The following is a 24,126-nucleotide window of genomic DNA, read 5'->3' as shown; positions in this document are numbered from 1 at the left end:
AAATTCCAGTGTTTCAAAACGTAGCTCAATTAGCCACATGCAAATACTGAAATTCAAATACCATTTAAGGCATTTGATGTTTAGAATCCCTAAGATACTCCTTTAAAAGCACCTCAGTGTAGTAAATACAACTATATTCATTATTCACCATGTCATGCAGATGTGCACTTTATTAAAGTAATAGAATAGAAAGAATTCATGAGTAAGTCACTTGAGCACTTTGAAAGTAATGATGGAAAACCCACAGATAATCTTATCAACTCAATATTTAAGAAACAGACACATCCTTATACATGTTTCTTGTGAGACAAAGCAACAATACAGCTCACTAACCAAACTTTATGCTCTGTGTACCTGGTGTACCAAAATCATCAGGGGTACCATAAATTCAGAAATCTGTCTTCACTGAGCAGCTCCTGCATGGAAGCACAACAGCAAAGTAATACAAAATTTGTTTGTTGAAAGACCAGTGAAGATTCTCCCTGAAAGTGCCAGAGTTTATTTTCATACTTGGGGAAGAATGGCTAAATAAGTAATCTCTAATCATGACTATACTAAATTAAATTTTTACTACCTCAGCCTCTGCCTGTAGCCTTTCACTTTATGAAAGCATTTCAGCAGCTGGTACACAATCCACACGGCTTTTGTGCAGCTTCTCAGGTTCAGAATGTCAAGTTATAAAAATACAAACATACTAAATGTAATTCCCAAGATGAAAGAGAGCAGGTCAAGCCCAGAAATACTGTTTGCAAGCAATAACATCCCCAGTGCACAGCAATCCAATCCAACAGCACTCCAGCTATAAAGACTTCAGGTCACAAAGTATCCAGTAAGCCAACATAAAAACAGGGCTTCAGTAGTCTTTTTCTTGTTTATAAAGGAAATGAAGAAGACAGACTGTTCATTAAATATAAAAGCAATTTTATAAAAACACATCAGAATTTTATTGCTTGAAGAATACAGCATATGAAAAAGCACAAGAATGTCCAAAAAGAAAGGTCACAAAAATTCAAACATTACACCATACATACCAGATGCAGTAAAATGTTAACCTGATTTCTGCATCAGAAAAGAAAGGTGGGAAAATATACCTAGTATTATTTAGAAGGAAAAGACTCATTTAAAATAGAAAGTGTGAAGGTGTTACAGTACAAATTAGAAAAGCCAACACTGCACATTAACATTGTATCACTAGACTAGATTTTCTACCTTTGGTACTTAAACCTTTACAGAAAACTACTTCCTCAGTCAAACCTTGCCTAACATATTTTGTGTGGTATGCAGAAAAGTTGGTTTTTTTTCCTTTTTTAAACTTAAACATTCAAACAAATACTCTTCTGAGTTTTCACTGCATTACTGCTTTTAAAGACATGTTCACATTTATTCAATATGCAACTTAACACATCTCAAATTTAAATCAAAAGTCACTATGTGACTGAGATCTGAATACATGCCAATTCTATCTTGTTCAGATCTTTATGTAAAAATGGGCCCACCATTTGCTGTTTGCATCCTCATGTAAACAGACTGCTGCAGCCCTCCTCAAGAATTCCAACTAGAGCAACTCTCTGAGGATGTCAGTTGGTAAAACCAGCCACATGGTTAGAGAGCTATGGGGTCATCTACAGCAGCATGCAAGTGGCTTTTCTAGTCTGCTCAGATTAGTGTACCAGAAGATATGCCAGTATTACTTCAAGTAACACATTAAAACTCAGCAATGGACACTACTGTGCTTTATTTCAACACAAAGGACAGCTGCTCATCCATTAAATAAACAGAACTATCAAAAGGACAAGTACATCATTTCTGTTTCATGTATTGCTGCTGATCACTCTTGGGGAACAATTTATCAGAAACCTGGACTTACCTACAAACCAATTTGAGTGAAGAAAATGCTGTCTTTCAACAAGGTATCTTAGCAATCCAGTGGCAATCTAGTCTGGAGAATGTTAGCATTATGCTGACAATGACTACTCAAGGTCAAATAAATTCTCTCTTTTTTGACAAACATGCTGTTAGGGTCAGCTTTTGCCTTCTTGGTCTTAAATACTTAATCACTCCCTGTCACATCAGCAGAACAAACAATTTTGTTTCTTTAAATTCCAGCTTTATATTTCAACAATATGAATAAATCTGGACTACAAAATACCATCAACAACAGTTAACATTAAACTGGAGTGAAGTAATAGAAGAGTTAGTTCTTCAAACCAGGCAGTCTTTGAAGTGAAATACTCAGTTAGGACTGTCAAAAGGATGTAATAATAAAACCATGGGTTTATTTTTTTTCACCCCTATACAAAAAAAAAAAAAAAGACTGAATTTGTACAACTCCTATTAAACATACCTTTTCCTAGCATGGTGAAAATGTATAATTTTCAAATTTTAACAAGTGTGGTATTTGAGCATATATAATATTTATTGCCATATACATCCTCATTTTAAAAAGAACTAAGAATTCAGACTCTTCTATGCTGAACTCTACTTTTTTTTTTATGTTAACAGATTATGTCTACTGTACCACTCCCCCAAAAAACAATTAAAAATTCTAAGTAAGATTTTATAGTTTAGTTAAAAGGGAAGAAATGCAAATGTGGATTTAGAGCTTTTTGTATAAATCTCACTATATTTTATAAACATGTTGTTTATTGTAACACTGTTTATTGATCAAATAAATGACGCACTGCTATCTAAAATTTCCATATACACCATTAAAAATCCAAAGTTGATATGATACTGAACCTTAAATCTTCAAGAGTTCAAAAAAGACAGTTTATACATGTACAGCACACAACAGCAGACACCCCTAGAATACCAACTGCCAGTCCACGATGCATACAAACTTACAGGTAAGCATTCATTTCACTGTTTTCATTGTGCAGGAAAAGTATTTCTTAGTAAGACAACTCAGCTGGTGATTTTCAGATATCATCTTCATCATCTTCATCCTGAGAAGATCCTGCCTGATTGGATGCACTGGCTGAGGCAGCAGCGAGCTGTGCCTGTTGAGCTGCTTGTTGCATCTGTAGCCATTCCTGCTGTGCCAGTTCTGCTTGCTGTTGTCTAGCCTAGGGACACGAATTTAATTGTTAAGGCCATACATAGCTCATGAAGAATCCCTAGAACAGATTCTCTTTAAACACATTTTTATCTGTATCTGCAGATTCCTTTTTAATTTTTTTTTTTTATTAATTGCATATGCAAAACCACATTGAGAAGTACCCTAACAATTTGTACCACAGAGTTTAGCTATTTTCTCACTCCCTCTGAAGACTCCACTGTTTTGAGGCCTTACACTTACAAAAACAACAGACAGAAACTAGTGTACTTAAGGTCCACTGGAATGACTGTGCTGAACTACTAATGAAAAATTTAACTGAGGCTAAGCAAAGGAAACTTTAGACATCCGTTTCAAGGGATCTTAACATTTAATCACAGTTCAGAGACAAGAACAGCATTGCTTTGTTGATTACAAATACCAAAACTTCCAATTATGAAATCATCCAACTGAACCACAGAGGCACACATTATCAAAAAAACAAAGCAAGCCATTATCTTACTTTGCTAAACAATCTTTGCAAAACAGAGCAAAGCATGGTCTTCTCAAATTCAGGTATGACAACTGAGGATGGCTTTGCTACAGAAAGGTATGGATTTCTACTGAAAAGTACAAAAGATTCTACCACAACATTTCAAATAGTTCAGCTGATGAATCTCCATTTTTCTGTCCAGGGTTTTCACTTGTTTCTTGGTAACTCCTGTTGATTTCAGCAATATTCTAATTGACTGTGTTACAGTTACAACTTCAATTTCTATTTTGAGTAAACATTAAGAAAAAGTTCTCAAAAAGAAAAAATTCCAGTCTATTTTACTTTACTCTTCTACTTTTACAAGTCATCACTAAGACTACTATAATTTCCTTTCTAATCCTACTGCACTCACTGAATTTTCCTATTTTTTTTTTCCAAAGCATCAATTTTTTTTCAGTTTTGCAAACTGTAAGATGCCAAAAGATAATGTCTGGAAAACAATCAAACACTGTTTGTCAATTTAGCAATGTGAAAAAAAGGGGAGTGTTCCCTTATTATTACAAAGTGTAATATTTTCCTCTGTTCTGGCAGTAAAAAAATACAGAAGTAGAAATCTCTTCTCAATGAAAACTTCTCAGTATTTCAAACTTCAAGTGGTAGCACAGTTACAAGGGCTGGAACACAATTTAAGACGCTGTAAAGTTTCAAAGGAAAGGCAGCAGCATCTGTCCACGTAGGAAGGCACAAATTTTATCAGACAGGAGGTAACAACAGGGCTCCCTACTGAGCCTGTGCAGTGAGGTTCACTGTACACTCAGAGAGCTGATACACGTGCATGCTCCAGGAAACAGAGGCTCAGCACTTCACACTGGATGCATCACTTTGTCAGTGCCCACCCTCACAGCCACATCTGTAATGACAACACTTCACCATTTCAGAAATGGGAAGAGAGAAAAAACCCATACACTGAAGAACTCCATTGAGTTGCCAAGAAGCTCTATAAGCATCTGGTAAACTTAACTCATTTACTGCACAACTCCAGTGAGGAAGCCCAAGAAAAACCTCAAATCTATGAAGACCCTTGTCTTGCACAAAAACTTAGACATAGATATTGGGATAATACATTCCCTGACTTCAAATATTTACAATCATCCAAGCCAGAGGGGTCAAATATACATAACAATAACAGGTAGATATTTTCAAAATAGAGCAAGAAGTCAGCATTAGTTTCATGCTCTAGAATATTAAAAAGATTAGCACAAATAAGTATGCATGTGTGTAACTATTTTTAAGACTAATTAATGTACTTCCAACAGCACATTACAGCTACTATTTTTGAAAAATGAGACTGTCATCCTTGAATCTAAGCAAACATTTTCCATATTACCAAACACTATTTTTAAAAAGCACTCATACAATCTTGTCAAACTGGCATGTGCTATCTTAAATTAGAAGTTAAGGCACAGTAACAGAATTTTAAAAGAATATTCTTCAAGTTGTCATTCCTTAGACAAAGTGTGGCTTGCATAAGGAGGTTTCAGCAAATTTTTTTCATTTATTTTTTTCAGTGATACTCTGGAGCTAATACACCTTGGTTTTGCTGCTTTTTTATTTTGTGTATCACGCTGAGTTACTTGCACAAAATAATAAGTAAAAAAACCAGATATCAAACTGCCTGTAAAGATTTACTGTTTGTAAATCTAACCCAAAATCCAGAAGCAGCCATATTGGTCCTTCTAATTTAGTACAGTCAAACAAGAGTTGGGTACACGTGACTTGATCATAACTAGTTCACTGCAATAGCGATATGCTATGCTGAAATTTTAAATGCCTTAAAATCCATCATGCAATAAAGATTAAAGTAGTTGGCATGTCATGAGATGAAAAACAACAGTCTCAGCAAGATAAAAGTATTGCAAAGGGGAGAGAAGGTCACAGTAATCAGACATTAACTGAATAAGCATTTTCATCAGAGGAAATCAGAGTAAGCAAAGTGAGAAAATAAGACTCTGGCCTTGGTTAAGAGAAAAGAGAAATACCAGATAACTCTCCAAGCTCTTTAAAGTTTAGAGAATGGTCTTGTCAAATTAAGAGAGTAGTCGAGAGAAAGATGGTGGAGGAAAAAAAATAAATAAAATCAGATTTTAGTCAAATTGGGAGATAATAAAGTATCTATCTGAGAAAGCTGGAAGGGGATAAGGCTGGGACGAAGTAGAATGTGTGTGTATGTGAGTACACTATTTGTAGGCAAATGTTTTTTCCATGCCTCAATAGCCTCTTTAAAAATTTATGCATTAATTCACTCAATTATAGTCTTGCCAAGAATAAAGTTTCTTTCCAAGTATAAGAAATAACATTTGTGCACTGCTGGTCAGAAAAAGAAAAGCTATTTTCACTTTTTAATGCTTCAAAATGGTAATTTCCTAGAAACCAGCTGTTATTCTTTTACTTCATCAACTAATTCTTAATGTATTCTCCATGATAGACTGGAAACACTCAAGTAGGAGCAAAACCCCATGCTTTTTAAAGCTAGAATATGAAATACGCTCACATACAAAGTCCTAGATGTCAAATCACAGAAGTATCAAGTAGCAGCCTCTTATTTGTTAACTTCACATTCCCCTATTCAAGCAGGCCATGGTCAATAGCCTCTTAGATGCCACATCAATTCACAAGGAAGGGGGTATTTCTTGAGGTGTGCACATGTTTGTGAGGCCCTAGACCTGCAGCATTAATTATTCCAACCTCATCAGGACAAGTACTGCTTCACTTACTTGTGCAAATAATTCCTGTTGCTGCCTTAGTAGCTCTTCTTCTGGAATGCCGAGGTTCTCCAAGCGTGAACTGGCCTTTCTTCTCTTTAGTGCTACTGTTTTGCATTCTTGTAAGACTTCTTTTACTTCAGTGATATAGGAGCCAAACCCCAAACTTTCTAGCGCTAGAAAGAAATGAAAAAAAAAGACATTGTTTACCTTTTATAAAGTTTCTAATAATAGATATTGATTTGTTTAGTTAAAACAAAAAACAAACAAAACAAAAAAAAGTAAAACATTTGATAAGTTTCCCATCATATGGTGACAGACATTTGGTGGGAGAATTCTACCCTCAGGAAGATACTGAATTTTCAGCAATCTGGGTAGGATGGTATGTTTAAGACTCAAAAAATAGAAAGGCTTTGAGTTTTAATGAAATAGCAGCTCTGATAGAGTAGTAATCACTTATCTCTATCTCTAGTCTTAAAAAGATCTGACAGCTATTTTCCCTCTCTCTTCTGCTGTGTCCTGTAGGAATACATGTTTTTAGGCTAAAAAAATTAAGGTTTGTCAAGTACAACCCAATCCTCCGCACTTGCAGAGGATTCAGGGCTTTCAGATACACTTTGCTAGAGATAGGCATTATTCTCCAAAAGACTTCTTTTTCCCATCATTTCTATATCAGAATCAACACATTTTATACAGAAAAGAAGTCCTTCCTAACTGAATTTTTATCTCAGAGAATCAACCTTTCCAGGTTTTGCAAATCCTCAGTAAAAGGTAAATTAGCACCCTAACAGAGCAGAAGTGACGCATGTAAAACGATCACAGATCCTTCAAAAAGGCAGAAATAAATAATACCGAGTTGCTGAATTTTAACTTTTGTCTTTTAGTATCTAAATTCCTCTACATAAAATGCATAGTTCACACATATGAAGATATATAAAGTTATGTATAAGCTCTTTATTGTTTTATTTCTCAACAGAGCACCTTCTATTTATCTTCACATTAAAATGTATTCAGAAGCTAAAATCTTGCACTTTTACCTGCCCAAAGAAATCGCTAAAGCAGCTGTATCCTGCAACAACAGTTTTCTTAAAGAATGCAAGGGTAGCAAAAAGGTTTATAAAAACCCAGGTAGCACATGTGACAAAAGGCAGTTTCCTCATGCACCATTTACTATGACATGCCTCCACACACACCCAAAATGAACCTATTACAGAATATACTGGAAACATTACATAAACACCAATTATACAAGAAACAAGTATCAGTTTAATAAAAAACATGGTAAATTTCCAGCATTTACACAATTCATAGTTTACAATACAAGAGCTGTTTTAACCTTTATCCTAATTTCAAACTTTTGTGACAAGCTATTTAAGAAATAGCACTAAACTGCACAACAGCAACCAACAACTTGTTATAAACAAGATCTTTCTTACAGTAACTCAAAAATATTCTAACACTAGTTTTGAAAGCAATATTTTCCTAGCCATAACTACAGCAGCACATCATGGAACCATAATCTAAGCAATAACCCAGGGGCATTCTCTAAGTTTTCAGCTTCCAACTTGTTCTAAGGGAGTCAACCCACATGCTGTCTTCTTCAACAGGGCTGTGGGTGCTGCCCTCTAGTCATACCTTCCCTTTAACAGAGAACACCTGGCAAAGAAATTCACATTATACTTATTTCTTAAAAAAAAAGAAGTTAAAAGACAAACTGATTTGGAGATAATCAAATTACTTCAGAGACAGTATGCCAGTTCAGCCTCAGCCCACACACAGACTCTGGAAACATTTCTTCCAATAAGCCCACAGTTTCTAGGAGAATTACCAAAAAACATCAGAAACTTGTTGATCCAGCCTCAGCAGAGAGGAGGCAAATCCATGTCTCATAGTCCAGAACTGGTTATCTTAAATACTCTACAGATATTTAAGAACTCATTCAATTTTAAAAAGTAAACAGTATATACAGTAAACCTCTTTAAGTCATACGTTTTTAACCAAACTGAAGAAATCTACAAGTCTAACATCACTAAGACAAAGCATCACAGCAAAACCAGAGTTGTTTGTCAAAAGACCAGGCTTGGCAATCTGCTGCATTAGAGTACTGGCAACTGCTGGTCTGAAGTTAACAGCAAGATGTATTTTTACAGAAATTTTACTTGGTCTTTAAAAGAAAATAAATTAATGGAAAGAACTTAGAATTGTGAATTGAATATAGCACAGACAAATACAAAAATGAAATTCAAACCCCCCCATGTGATACAACCAAGACAGATTTTTACAACTATTCAATATAACAAAGCTATGAAGAATTATAAATTATTAGCTTTATGCATCATAAATCTACTGCATCAAAATTCTATTGCCTGTGAAACAACTTACAAAGTTTACCATTTTCTTGAAGCACATCAAGGCTTACAGAACACATGAATGGAAGGAATATGAATCCCTTTATAGCAGCATGGTGCTAAAATGTGGAACAAGTGATTACTACTCTATCAGAGCTGCTATTTCATCAAAACTCAAAGCCTTTCTATTTTTTGAATCTTAAACATACCATCCTACCAAGACTGCTGAAAAATCATATCTTCCTGAGGCTAGAATTCTCCCACCAAATGTAAACAGCTGAATTCCAAAATACAGCATTTGAGGGGGATAACACAACTCATATTTACAAACACCAGATCACAATTATCCTTTCCCCAGTTTCCTCCTACTCTTAATGACTGCATGAAGGTGCAAGTCTCTGAGTAATCAGTGACACATAGTTAGTACTACTTTTATTTTATAAAGTCAAGTCATTAATATCTGAGACTTTTAAATTTTTATGCTCCCTTCAAAGAAAAAAAGAACTTCCAAAATAAAATCCCAAACATGAACAGTTGTGTGGGACTCTTAAAATGAAGTGCTAATATACACACTGTCAGTATCCTAACAGTCCATGAAAAGAAGAGACAAGATTTGACATCAATCCACAGCCGACCTTACTGCACAACAGTTCCATGCAGACCAAGTAATCAAACTTCATAAAAAAGGTGATTTTACAGGTCATCATTTTCAGAATTCAACGAAAATTTCATCTCTCATAAAAAGCCTGCTTTGTCACAAGTCATATAACACTCCAATGATCCATTTTCTGTTCCAGGACGGAAGAACATTCATTTGCTTACTAGAGCTGAAGATTCACAGCTGTGTTCCTGATGGTGGAATTCAACAATAAATGTGGAGATCTCCACTTACAACTATAACATAGTCTTGATGCTTTTGGGTACTCTCCAAGAAAGCTGTCTTGCATTTTGTTACCAGTACTGAGTGTTGGCATAGTCTGAGAACATCTATCAAATCAGGTCTCTAACGGGATGCAAGAAACCTCTGCTTTCCCTTCCCTATGCTGTTGACAGCACTGTGCTAGTGCTACCACACAATAACACACAGCAAGGACCTCATCTATCTGAAGAATAACCCAAGGGTGGAGAGAGAGTTCTTGTTCAGCACATGGCCACCCAATCACTGTAACAGTGCAGCAAAGGAACGGGTGTCTTAAGCACCACTGTGCCAAACACCTAAGCACAGTGACCAAGTGCAGTTTCACCTCACCTCCACACAGTCCAGTGGCAGAGTGTCACCAACTGCAGAGTGCCTCTTCCCGTTCTTCTGGCCCAGCAAAACACCCTTCCTGCTTCTTGCTCCCAATCTAGTAACTTCTTGTTTACAGCCCCAGTCAGCCAGCAACTCACCTGAGAGGAAACCCTGCTCTGCCCTAAATTCTCAAAAGCCACAGGGTCAGTTCTATCTGCAATTGCCAGATCCAGCTCTCAGAGAGTACAAAGAGACTCTGGACAGCACCTTGTGCTTAGGCTGGACCAGGTGTGATGTGATGGCCATTAGCCTCATTGACTTCTAAGCATTCAGAAGGAAAAAGATACATGGATGACCACAACAAACAGATTTCAATTGCCTCGTTTGTTAGTATCATTGTCATGAAGCTGCTGCATTAAGAGGCATTCAAAATAGCAAGTATCTAGAATGTATGAAGATGGATGAAAACGCTGAAATACTCTACCTATACACACAATCACTGCTTCCAAAACTGGCAGCCAAAACCCTCAAACCTCACAGAGGGATCATCTGCCAGCTGACCAGCATCTGAAAGGAGCCAACAGCAATTACAGCTCCCTTAAACATGAGCACACCAGAAAATCCATTCCTTCTCTAGAACTTTACAAAAATTGATACACTGCAATATTTTACTACAAAGTATAGATTTAATTTGAAAATAACTTTTTCTATCTTTAAGATGTGATAACACAAGGACATAGAACACAGCAAAATACTTGGCAGGGGACCATCTGCTGATGTTATGCACACTCACTTTAGTTTCAATTTGTTTTCCAAAAAACCCAGACTAAGCCTAGGACAGCAAGAGGTGAAACCTTTTCTACTGACCACCACTACTGGGTACAAAATACTTTCATACACAAACCTTTTAGTGCCCTCAGTCTTAAAGATCATGTCTATTCCTGTGTTAAGAACTAACCTAAACGTTTTTTGTGGCGACTTGAAAAAACTACCCATGTATTAAAGGGCATCACACCTAAAGTATGCTTCCATGTGTAAGCAAAGGTTTTACTTTACATCCTAGGCTTCTGTGATGGAGCTACTTTGCTAAACTTGCAAACTTACATGCATTTCATTTAACATTTAAGCTCATACATGCTACATACTTTCTTTTGCAGTTCACGACCCAGTCAAGTACTTGAACCACTTCTGGTGAGCAGGCTAATAAATTTCAAGCGAACCAATTTTTTTTTTTTTTTTTTTTTTTGCTTAAACAGCAAATATTGCTTAGAAAAATCATACAGCCACAACATTTTTTATATTAACGTGATACCATCACAGCCCTGAAAATAGCTGTACTACAAATGCCACTGTTAATATGTCTACTAAGCGGCCGAGTAAAGCACTCTTTACTGCAAACAGCGGTATCAACAACCCCGGCTAAAGATGCAAAGCAAATGAGTTCTGACAAAAAACGATGCCTAACGCAGACTTCAGGACGAGGCAAGAAAAGTCTTTACTTGCGGCAGAACTTAAAGAAAAACAAACGAGACAGAGAGAGAACTCGCCTTTTATTCAAGCAAGGGGAAGTGCAAGTCAACAGCAGGGAAAGATACAAGGGCATAGGTCACGTTTAAATGCTTTCTGCAACAGATACGAAGATCCAACATTAAACAACGAGACTGTAAGGACAGCCCTAAAGAAATATACTCTTTAGAGATTCCAGACAAGACTACCATGGAATAAAGCCTAGGCCCCACATAATCAATCTCCAACTTGAAAGTCATTTACTACATTCAGATTCTAAAAACACGCTGCATATCCATTCGAAAAAGCAGATCTCGTCTCCCAGGTACGAGGAAGAGATTTAATGACTTCACTCACAGCATCACAGGTTCTCTGAAGCACAAAACCGGAGCTAGTCCTGAGCACACCCAGCAGCCGCTCTAACCACACAAAGACAACCTCTCTTGCAGGGCGACTGGCAAGCCGGACAGCACACGCTTCTCCTCCACACCCTTACGAGCCCCTGCCTTTTGTGTCCTACGTAGCTACAAGCAAGCGGAGAGCAAAAAGCGGCAGCGGGACAGGAGCGGCTCACAGGTGCCCGACCCGGCAGCGGCACGGCGCCCGCGGAAGCTCACCTTGTATGACGTGTTCCGGGGAGATAGTTTTCTTCTCCGATTTGTTGCAGATCTCGTTGGCCTCGGAGGAGATGAGGTGGATGAACTCGGTGCAGCAGTTGACCACCAGCTCCCGGGCGTCGTTCGCCACGCGGACGTTGGGCAGCGTCTCTTTGATCATCTTGTTGATGGCAGCCCTGGGGATGGTGAGGTCGTCGTCGTTGCCGGACGACGAGGCCATCCTGGCTGCGCTCGGCTCACGGGCTGCGCTCAGCGCCCGCGCGGGGCTCCAGGGCGCGGGGACCCGGCGGGGGCGGGCGGGGCCGCGGAGGGCGACGTCGCGGAGGGGCGGGGGACGGCGGGGGCCGGGCCGGGGGTCGCTGCCGGGCCGGGGGGTCGCGGGGGCCGGGAAGCGCTGTTCGGGCTCAGGGCTCCCTCGGCCGCGGCGCCTGCCACTGCCGCCTCCGCCACATCCTTCGGCCGCCGGCGCCGCTGCCTTAAGACCAGTCTGAGGGGAGGCGAGCGGCGGAACGCCCCGCGCGCGGCTCGGCTCGGCTCGGCTGGCCCCGGCCGTGCGGCGGCCGCGAGGCGGAAACGCTCCGACTCCGGCTCAACCTGCGAGGGACGGCGCTTCCGCCGGAAGCCGGAACAGCTTCCGCCGCCGGGAGCGCCGGAAAGGCCGCGGTGCCACGTGCGGGCGGCGGTGGCAGCGGCGGGTCCTTCAGCCGCCCCCCTGCGCCAGGAGCTGCGCTCGGGCCCCACCCGGCCCCCGCCCGCCCTTCTCCTCGGCTCCGGCAGTGGCAGGGGAATCAGCCAAGCTCGTCCCCGAAGCAGGACAGGCCCGGTGCTCTATCCGCAGTTAATTCACGATTTGCAGGCAGGGCTGGTTTTCCTCGGCAGCCATCTATTACACTGTATTTTCTGCTTTCACTCACTCCACAACCAGTAGCGTGAGGGTTGTACGAGACAGAATTAGGCAGACCACGATAGTGTTTGTGGAAGGCTCATTAAACCCACGGTCCTGGTCTTGCTTTGCAAAGGAAAAAACCTCGGGAATGCAGCCCAGGCCGAGCTGCAGGCCAGAGACAACCACAGCTGAGCGACACCGAGGGGCTCCTGGCCGGCCCAGCCCTTCTGAGGACGTCTCTGCCCAGTACCCTGTACTGACCCGCACCAGATGGCGAGGCGATCTCGGGCTGCAGAGAGGGGATTTGCCAGGCTCCCTTCAGCCCCAGCAGCACTCAGCTGTCATTTAATTCCTGCTTTCTCCTTTTCAGCCTTGCTGCTGTTCCACCTCTCTGCTGGGCTCCAGGTGTGAGCTGGGAACTACCTGGGGCCTCCAGCTGTGCACAGTGGCTGCTGCTGATGCTCTTGTCCCCCCAGTCCCCTGCCTGGGGCCCCAGGGAGGTCCCTGCATGCCCCTGCACCTTGGGGTCACACCTGCACAGCGAGCCCTGCATTAGCTGCAGCATTTGGTACCCGCAGGAGCTTTGGGCTCCTTTGGGGAGTGGCAGGGCAGGGCGGGGCCGCTGCAAGTCCCAGCACGGAATTCGATTTTGGCTCTCTGAGACAGTATCGAAGGGAAGAGAAGGACAGCTCCTGCATGGCGAGGGAGCTCCCGCCGGGCTCTGTGGGTGAGACAAGGACAGCTCTGGAATGTGCTGAGGAGCCGCAGCGTGGAGGCCCGAGGGCCACCCGGCCTTGGCCTCAGCCCGGCAGCAGCCGGCAGGCCCGAGGTCAGCAACGAGGGCAGCCCTGCAGCCACGCTCCCTCTGCCTGGGCCACTGGGAGGATTAGGCTGAGAACGAGCAAGGGAAAAGACCTGCTCTACGTGATAGAATTCTGGTTTAACACACACTTACTAGGATAGCTTGGAACAAGAGGGTTCTGTGTCAGACACCGAAAGTACTGAAGGCGTGTAGTGGATTGAGATTGCTTATTGCTGACAATACTTTGTTTTCAAAAAGTACTACCCAGACAGTAAGAAGATGTTTTATTTTAGGATGCTTTAAAAAACTATTTTATTGCTCACTAAGTGCAATATGCTAGTAACCATTGCATATAAAGGAAGCATTCAGAATATTATAATATATATGAATAATATTCTACTAGTTACACTTTAAGATTGATGAGACTTTCTCTTACGGTGCTAATAAATAGGTCTGACTAATGGAAATGAGAATGCCAGTGTGATTGAGCGATTACTATACCAATTCTATCCTAATAAGTAAAAACATATTTTTATGATATTAAGAGTCTAAATAATTTGCATACTGTACAGCTCTCAGTGTCTATTATATTCAAGTAAGTGAAGGAGGTCAGGTTAATATTGAACACACAAATACCAGTCAGTGTTCATTATCCTAAGAAAACATCTCTGGAAAAAGCAAACATTAAACAGAATAAAACTACAGTTAGAGGATTTTAATTGCAAGGTTCTGCAAACAGTAAGAGATTCAAGAGATACACGTTGAAATTAATGTCTTAGCTAAGCTCAAACAAATATCTTGCATGCCTTGTCATAATTACAGAGCAAAGGCATCTGAATAACACTGTGTCATCAGCAGCTACAAGAAGTAATTCCAATTTGCACTATATAATCTCATACTTATTGTGAAGGTTTTCCCAGGTCAAAGCTCTTTCTGCTTCTCCACCTTAGCAATTTGATGAAGTTGAGACTTGCACTGAAGATTTTGTCATGCTGAAAAACCATTTTGTAGAATATGTCAATGGGTAGATCTCCATTTGGATCTGCATACTTCAGAGTTGTCATTGGAGTATACAAGGTGTTGGTCTGATGGCGAAAAGGTGGATTTTCTGCAAGAATTATCTTTACTGTGTGCTGTAGAGAAGGAGAAATAGAATTTTGAAAGAACCTTTGCCAAGATAGTAAAGTAAAAACCCAATTTTCAGTAGAAAAGTAGAAGAATAAAGTGCTAGAATTATGTAAAACCCTGTGTATAGTTTTATTAGAACATCATTAGAAATTCTTCCTGAAATATTCAAAGGTCATAAGAAGTATTTCTTATTTATCCTTTTATTTCTGTTTCTCTATACCATGGTGATAGCACCTGACAACTTAGTATCCTGAGTAGTCTTCCAAATGATTGTGAGTTTATATGCCCACAGCAGGTAGATCCTCTCTTTTGCTCTTCACTGGTAAAGCATCAGGACAGTGCCTTTTGCAGCGAGATCTGGGAATCTTCCGTTGACACTGAAGCTATTCCTTAGCAGCAAACACCTGAAATCATCATCCCCTCCCAGAGCTTGCCTAAACTTGTCTTCCTGCAGGAAGCTCCAAGCACCAGAAACAACCATGTTTCTTTTATTGTGCCTTGGTGGCCTGGGGTGGCTGTTGGAACTTCCCTTAGTGGAGGGATTCTGAGTGAGATGGGAAGGACAGAGCTTAACCAGCGTTGGGAACCCGGGGTGGATGTATGGTAACAATTCAGAATATTCAGACTTCAGAGGATGTAAAGGGCATCTAATATCTCAGTGGCATTTAAATTACAATTCATACTTATCTTCAATACTTCAAAATGACCATTCTTTTAGTATTTTGTAGACTTTTGTTTAAAGACTGAAAATTATTTTGAATTTAAAAAAAAACCCTTTTTAATTGTGTACATTGCATTTAATGAAATTGAATGCTTCTACCAGAAAAACCCACCAACCAACCACTGCATTCATAAATCACAAAAAAAAGAAAAAAAACAACAAAGAAAAGAAGATGATTTTTTGATGAGTTACCTCTGCAACATCTTCAGCACTTTGTCCCAGGCTCTGGAAAATTTGTTTGTAATTTTTGAGGTAAATATTAGTAAACATCTCAGCTGTTTCTTCATCTGCAGCTGAAAGATCCATTTTCATTCCATCTTCAAAAACTTTTCTTTCAAATTCTGTAACCACTGGGCCTGGTTCAATCAAACTTAACCTGTTCAAAAAAAAAAAAAACCAACCAAAAAAACTAACTGGTTGTGACTATCCCTCCATGGCAAATACACCCCTCAATCCTTCTCCAAAAGGAGCATTGAGGAGTTGCACTAGCAAACAGTATATAACAAGAGTACTTTCTGTAAAGGCAATCCATACTGCATTACTGCTGTCCTGCTCCTCATACCCACCCACATAGAGGAGCAGAAACCTGCATAGTTTAATTTACAGAGAAGTGCTGTAACTTAATTCATGACATAAGTGAGTGCAGCTTCTACCTGCTGTCTCACAGCTGTGGAATCTAAGGATGATTTATTCACAAGGACTTACCAGATATTAAGAAAAATAATTAATGGATAGTAACAAAATTTGTTACTTTCTGGACCAAATCCTGCATAGGTTTCTTTGTTTCTTATGATAATACTAGAAGTAGCTGAAAGAGTTGGGAAATTGGCCAAATGTGGATTTTCTTTGTCAAGCTGTTTAAGATCCCACCACTATATAATAATAAAATACAATACAGAAATTTTTACTGTGGGTGGACAGATTCTGGCTGCTGCCAAATCTCAAAGTTTTTATTTTGCCCAGTAGTGAATTATAGCAAATCACTGAAGTACAGTTAGTGGTCAGATTTTTCCTGGTTCTTTTCTCAGGCAGTAATAACAACCTTCTCAGCCACTGTGTTTATCAAAACACTCTTTGGGATTGGGCCTGTTACTGGACTTGGGTTCTTCAGGGGATGTTCTAAAGGCTCTTCTTCAGAACTAAATCAAGTTTTTGACTGACCTTCACAGCAGAATTCCAGCTACTGCTGGAATTAAAGCCCTTTCTCTTGCATCACTCTTCCCATTAGACCTTGAATTTATCTTTTACTACTTCCTTTTATAACTTCCTTTTTGCTGTGTCTTATACTCTTGAAATCTCTTTATGAATTGTGGTATATCCTGTGTATTATTACATTTATTTTAAATCCCTCCAAACTTTGCAGAGCAATATGCAGAATCACAGTTCTGTCTCTGAAATTCCACAACAGCAGCTGTCTTTTTTTCCACAAGGCCTAAATGCTTAGACACAGAGATGCAATGTACCAGTTATTGGAGTTTGCACAAACAATAGTAGGAGAATTACATGAGAGTGAATATACATGTGACAAATCAAACCTGAAGTCCCACAGATGATGAACAGGACTGGTCTCCTAAATACTATCTAAAATGTTAGGAATAGTACATCACACTTCTCCCTTCACTCCCACCTCCCTTCTTTACAGGTAATGTCACCCTGTAACATATTGATGGATTTGCACTTGCTCAGTCTCTCTGATGAGCCCTTGAACTTTTTTATCTGTGAATTGCCTGAGAAAGCCATTATCCTTTCTAAGGGGAAAGATCACAGGACAAAGTTATAGTTTAATTCCTGTGATATTGTATGTAAGAATCTGTTTTCAGAAGTGTTGCATGAACTGTATTTTATCCAAAGCTAAATAGCCTTTAACTGTTCCAGAGAACGTGCTTATTGTAACATCTAGATCTTTTTATTTGCTTCTATAATGTGAAGAGTGTGGGCATTTCTATGCCTTTAGAGAGGTACAGTTTTCAAGGCCTTCTCAGTCTGTTTAGCAGCAAGCTTTAAAGATTTTATCCTGCCTCTGAATACATTTAAACTATCTAAAATACAGTTGACACAAGTGGATCAATACCATTTACACCAGTGGATCAATGCCAGTTACACCAGTGGATCAATACTTACTGCAGTTTGAACTTGAGTGCTTGTATAGCCAAACTTTCGCAGAATCCTTCCACAGCAAACTTGGATGCAGCATAAACATCATTAAATAAGATACCTGATGGTACAAACAGAACATCCTGAGAATGGGATTTTATCCAACATACTAATAGTTTGATTTTAAGAGCTCATCCCAAAATTTCTACAGTCATGCTGGAAAAAACATTAGAAAAATCCTTGTGCACATTGAATCTAAATACTGATTTTTGCATATGTTCTCAAAATTGCTTAGTCTAGCAAAGATGCTTGACTAATGATTTTCCTCCCCTAGCTGATGCTGTGGTCTCCTTGGATGATATTGTTTTGTAGTCTAAGATATGAAAGTGTCTGTAAATATAATACCATCTGCATTATTTATCAGCAAGACTTTAATAGGCTCTAGAAGAACACAGAGGCTGAGTGTAATGCAGGAGATACAATTATGCAAGAAATCCAGCTTGCATCTGAGTGATTTAGAAAGAGCACTTCATCAATCCATTGAGGTGGAGGGTAAGTGTTGTATTAAAATACCAATTCTTGGAGATTGATGGAGGACCCTTGCTCAGCAGAATGATCCATGTAAGATCAATGTCACAGTTGGAATAAAAAAAAAACCCAAATAGAAAAAAAGCTAGACAGGATGGACACAAGAGTAGGAATATCATTATCTGTCACTAAACTTTGACTCTCAAGTATTGTGAGATGAGAAACTTTACAAACAGGTGGTACAGTTGTCCAGGATTGGATTTTATTCTATTACTACTGTGCAGAGCTTAGTAAGCATGTTCATCTGTTCCCCAAATTTTTTCCAAGAGGAAAGAGAAAAGTAATTTTCTCCTTAGGGCTACGCCCTATCTTCCAGATAATAAAAATACAACAATAAATTTTTTAAAAATTGTGGAGTTTAAGTTAAATTCTAAAAAACAATTACCCTGCAGGTTTTGTTGCTAAAATGCTGTGAGAGTACCTGTGTAGTAACAAACTACCTGGATTCATAAAACTCACCAGCTGCTTTTTATAGCTGGAACTTCAGCATTACAAAGCACAAGAGTCAGATATGCCAGCTCCTACTTTTTTTTTTTTCCTAAAAGAAGGAAAGCTTTGGATTTTGAATGCTGAACTCTTAGTTCAAGTAAACAGGAAAACCAACTTTACCTTGTATTCCCATAACACTGCTTATTATAACTATATGCCCACTCTTTCTCCTCTTCATGTCAGGCAAGATCTCCTTCAGGAGCCGAACCAGGCCGAAGAAGTTGGTGTCCATCACAGTTTTCATTTCCTCAATGCTCTGACATTCAATAGGTCCAATGAGCCCCATTCCAGCATTGCTCACTGCACAAAATGGGAGACAACAGCAAGCAAAAACACCCATAAACATAAACTTGTAATCATTAGTGGAAACCATTTGAAAGGAATGTGAGGATTAAGGGTTAGATGATCCTAAATGATCCTTAAAGAAAGGATTAAAAGACATTAGTCACTAGAGCATTCCAAATACATTTGACATTTCCATATGTCTTTATTTTTAATTGTGCTTTTAAATTATCAAACTTAAATTATCTGCTATTTTTCATTTTAACTAAGTTATTTGTGGTTGGTCCTTTTTAAAAAATATATAAAGGGATTACAGGAAATTAAGCCAAGAATTGTATTTTTTTATAATTCAGGATTAAGAATTAGAAGCTACAATCACTACCCATAGGAATTAATAGAGATCTTCAAAAAGTAGATAGAACAAGCCATATTTTGGTCTGTTGTTTGTTTTATTAACATTCATGTATCTTCAAGAGGAAGTAACCCCTCAACAAAATAAACACACAATTCCATTGATTTTTATTTGCCCTCTGGATATTTATAAGTGGGGAATGATGATGGGGCTGGCATTCTGCTCTAGAAGTAGTACATCAAATTAGAGTATAATAAATTTTGCAGAAATACTTGTTAAGCACTGCTTTAATAATTAATCAGAAAAAAGGCAGATCCATAATTTTTAGTAGATAAGATTTAATAGCTGGTGGTGTAAGCATTTCCACTAAGATACTAATATTTATTTTTAGCAAAACAATATGAAAACACTTGCTGCTGAATGATTTGTAAAGTACAATTTCAATTCTCAATACAAAATGGAAATATCCCTACTTTTTTTGCATTTGTTCTTTTACTTGCTTATTCCCGATGCTGTTGCTTTCTTAGAACAGACAGGTGTTACCTTCACTGTAAAAATGGCTATGCTTCATCAATAGGGTGGACAGTCTTGCTCATGAAGGTGCCAGTTTAGGCAAAATTTCTCACATTTACTAAAAAAATGTATGGTTTTATCCAAGACACCTCCCTGTGATCAAGTTTCTCCTTTGTAAACAGGGAAAACAAGCTTCCCTGCTTCATGGAAGCAGGGTGAGATTTAATCCACTTATGTCTGCTTGAAGTCTTAAGAATCTTAAACCAAATATACTATGTAATTGTTATTATTACTTTGATAATTTAAAAAATACACTAATGAAACTCCTCCAAGGTATTTGAGACAATGTTTTACAGAAATCTGGTATCTGTTGACAGCACACACATCCTGTACTTGCCCAGGACATCAATCCTTCTGTCAGGGATGCTGTTCACACAGGTTTTAATAGACTGTTCATCACAGACATCCAGTTGTTTAATCTCGAGGGTTTTGCCCAGCCTGTGACCTGCAGCTTCCTCCAGTGGCTTTTTCTTGGCCAGGTTCCTCATTGTGGCAAACACTGCAACACAGCAGAAATAAAAGCTTTACTGTGGCACTCCTACTGAGAGGTGTTAAAGAATAATGCTTTTACATCCAGGTCTTAATACCAGTGATAGAAACCAGATAAAAACTAAAAGGTAAAAGATTCTATTTTCAACATATATTGTCACTAATTTCCCAGTCTGGTTCTGAAATCCTCAAGAAATTAAAATAAGAAGCTATGCATAATGAAGAATATGGAGTGTATAAAGGATAATACTGTCACAAAAATATTTAAAAATGGGTATCAAATTATGCCACTAAATTGTTTTTAGGTATCCAGAACCTAATTCTGGATTCCAGACTTTTTCTTTTTTTTTTTATCAACACAATTTTTAGCAGGACCATCATTTTATTAAAAAGTGAAAGACATAATTCCAAACAAAAAATATTTGGTTTTGTAAGCTAATTCTCAAAATTGAAATTAGTTATTATTGTAGCCTAATGGCTCAGAAAGATCTAGATCTGCATCCAGTCAGTTAGCAGTATAATACTGTAAGTATGAGAGACTGAATTGCCACAGATTGCTGTGCTCACCTTGCCATCCATTTCCAATCACAGCAAATACTCTGCTTTGCAGCAATAAGACAAATCCCAGCCCTTTTGTTCACCTGCCCACACAGGCTTGGAATAATGAAATGTGCTTTAAGGAAAAAATTGCAAATTTAGAAACTGTTTACCTAAATTCATTGCTTTGGTCTTCAAATGGGCATGGGCCTGTAAGTGTAACGATTTTAGTAGCCAGCAGCAAAGCTAACCACATCTCTGAATGTATACCCAGAGCAGCATAACACTAAAGATATTTTCAGATATTTGTTTTTTACTACTGTCCTTTTTCATTGCATGTGGGTGTACACTGTTCAGTTCCAACAGTTGTTCCATTTCAATAGAGGTACAGAAATACCAACTGCTTACAGAAATCAGTATATTTTCACCGCATTTTCTTGACAGTAGAAGAAGAAATGAACCAGAAACAAGTCACCAAGCTGAATACAACCACCTGTGAAATCACAGAGAAAAAACCAGCACCATCTCAAATAGATGTTTTTGTAAAGATAAAGAACAGATAGATTATTACCTTTAAATCTTTTCTGTTCATCTTTTGCCATTTTTACAGCTATTGCCAGTCCAATTCCTGAGGAGCAACCTGTAATGAGGACATTTCTTCTTGCCATTCTCTTCACTGAGCAGTTCAATTCTTCACAGGAGCAACAACAGAAATGTAACCACAGCATAATGTGACTGGTCTTTAATACTATCTCCACCTTCCCTGAGTCAACAAATCTGAAAATGCACACCTGGACCTTGCATGATTAAGGGATAATCTCGAACTAAACAAAATACAAGCAGGTGCTCCTACATGTGCTTATAATCTGCATTATCAAAACTGATTAATACAGAATTTGATCAATCTATAAACTGAGGCACTTGTAAACTACAGGAATTGTTCTTAATATAATAACCAGCTTGTACAGTACTGGCAGGAAAAGCCTTTTCCACAATGACAATTGGTCTGTAGTGCTAAATCCTCCACTCAACATCTATGGAAAGTAAACTGCACCCTAGGTGGGATCCCTCTGCTGAAGCTCTTCAGAATTCCTACACCTACAGCACCCTCCTGGTTCTTTTACAACACATTGAGGAACAGATTTCTTCCCTGATGCCTTGCTATTGTAAGAGTCATAATAGGCATTACAGAAAAAAACCCCAAATTGCAAAATGGGATGTGGATTCTGAAATCCACAGTGTGACAAACTGTTGAAGAGACACCTCACATTTCCTTTTGGCAGCATTCCCAACCAAGAACAGAGAAAGTTAGCAAGTATGCTGCAGTGGAGAACTGACAGGAAATGTTGAACAGACCAGCTTCACTACATTCTTGTAAGACTGAAATCTCAACATTCTGATTCTGCAATTGACATGTCAGAAATTTTAAAAAATAAGAACTAGCCTGATGTCTAGCTTTTGGAGAAAATATTTTACACAAAAACTGTGGATTAAAGAGGGACATTTGGGCTGGCACTTCAGTGCAATTCATGTTTAACATACAGTAACTGTAGGTATACTACATTCAGGAAGAAAATCAGTCCCTTGTTTCTGTCCTGAGTGACAGGAAAAAGAAAGACCTTAATGAGCAATTAGCCTTATGAGCAGTATTCAGCTAATTGCAATTCCATTATACACAGTAAAATGTTTTTCAAGACCCATCAACCCCATGTGAATGCAACACACTTCAGAAGAATGAACTTAGTGTTCCAGGATTTGCATAGATGTAAATTGGTTAGTAACTCAAGAAAAGTAGGACACTACAGAAATATTTAACTAAAATTATGTTTTAAAAACGTCCATCCTTTCCAAAAGAAATAAATTGGCTTGAACAGTACAAGTGGAATCCTTAACTTCTCAGGTAAGCAACAAAACGGCAAAACATCTAAGATAAAATATGATTCTCCTTATTTATCAGTTTGACCCACAGTTTAACCAGATAAGTTAGAATACAGACAAAATTTCAGCACAAATGCTATTTAGCTGATTCAGAGATTAGGCAAATTGCTTCTGCTGTTCATGCACATTTATATTTAGTGCATGTAGGAGGAGCAAATGAGGCTTTATACAATGCTAGGTAGTGGAATTCCATTAGTGTTGTGATGCAGCTGTAATTAAGGATTGGTTATATTTTCCACTTGAAATCCTGGTTTGAAGGGCTTATGTATTCCACTGCTTTAAAAAAAATTTGTCTGAAATTTGGTGCATACACTTCTAGGCTGAAGGGAAAGGGCTGTGCATAAAGAGAGTTAAAAATAAAAGTAGTTTAATTTGCAATTATTGCACCAGTCAACCTAATTCTAAGATCTTCTCTTTACAGTTATGTAGAGAAAGAAATAGCTTGATTTGAAACACACAGTATATTTGTTTCTGTAAGTAACAGTGGTTTTTGTCACGTCATAATTTTCATAATAGCAGAATAAATAATCTGAAACTGCAGAAATACTTTAGATGAGTGTATCTTGGCTTGTCAATGGTAGCAGAATGTGTGGCTGGTTTTGTAGAACCACTTATTGTGGAACATGTGGCATTTGTGGAACGTGTTTACATAAAGTGAAAGAGCCAGTACTGCCCAAGGAGTTTAGCAAACTGCCACTTGCAGAATTTCTGGATACCTCAGATAGGCTTGTTGGCTAAGACACACTTTTAACACACAAAACACTTAACTGAGGCCTGGTATTCAAACTGAAATAAATTCAATTCTTTTCTCTTCTTTACATCAAATAACTTTAGTAACTTGATTTCTGAAGTGTGAATCACATGTCTTAATGCACATAAATCATGTGTGCATTAATCAGACTTAGACTGATGCCTCAAAAGCATATTTGCAGTTTCTGATACTTATGTAAATATAAAAGTCGGGCCACCAGCCATTCATACCAGCTTAATTGTGTAATACTTTTGGAAACCTGGAAATAAATATGTTTTAGAATGCATAGTTATTATGTGAATTTAATCAATGGGAATTTTTGTTTCATTAAAAATATCAAAAGAAACAACCTCAAGCTTTATGGCCCTGTTCCACAACCCTGTACATCTTAAAGATACTGCTTGGAGTAAAGCAAGCAGGCTTTGCCAGTGTCTATGATCAAATCAGTGTCCCAAAACATCTTACAAACAGGTAAATTTTAATACTATGTTGTGTCTGCATCACT

General features: G+C 38.6%; 2 protein-coding genes across 2 annotated transcripts; both read right to left on the bottom strand.

Moving 5' to 3' along the window:
- Positions 1-920: 920 nt before the first annotated feature.
- DR1 (down-regulator of transcription 1) lies at positions 921-12,298 on the bottom strand. Its single transcript, XM_059854250.1, has 3 exons — positions 11,992-12,298; positions 6,302-6,465; positions 921-3,065 (listed from the first exon to the last, which is right to left on the bottom strand). The coding sequence occupies exons 1-3, from the start codon at positions 12,209-12,211 to the stop codon at positions 2,919-2,921; spliced, it is 531 nt and encodes a 176-aa protein (XP_059710233.1). The 5' UTR covers positions 12,212-12,298; the 3' UTR covers positions 921-2,918.
- A 1,650-nt stretch (positions 12,299-13,948) lies between these two features.
- LOC132331148 (retinol dehydrogenase 8-like) lies at positions 13,949-23,803 on the bottom strand. Its single transcript, XM_059854253.1, has 6 exons — positions 21,504-23,803; positions 20,244-20,405; positions 18,820-18,999; positions 17,650-17,743; positions 15,721-15,904; positions 13,949-14,812 (listed from the first exon to the last, which is right to left on the bottom strand). Exons 1-6 carry the CDS (start codon positions 21,658-21,660, stop codon positions 14,579-14,581), a joined length of 1,011 nt encoding a protein of 336 aa, XP_059710236.1. The 5' UTR covers positions 21,661-23,803; the 3' UTR covers positions 13,949-14,578.
- Between the last annotated feature and the right edge of the window lie 323 nt (positions 23,804-24,126).

The sequence above is a fragment of the Haemorhous mexicanus genome, chromosome 9, assembly GCF_027477595.1.
Source record: "Haemorhous mexicanus isolate bHaeMex1 chromosome 9, bHaeMex1.pri, whole genome shotgun sequence".
NCBI classification, from domain to species: Eukaryota; Metazoa; Chordata; class Aves; order Passeriformes; family Fringillidae; genus Haemorhous; species Haemorhous mexicanus.
This window is presented reverse-complemented; position numbering and strand designations above follow the sequence as displayed.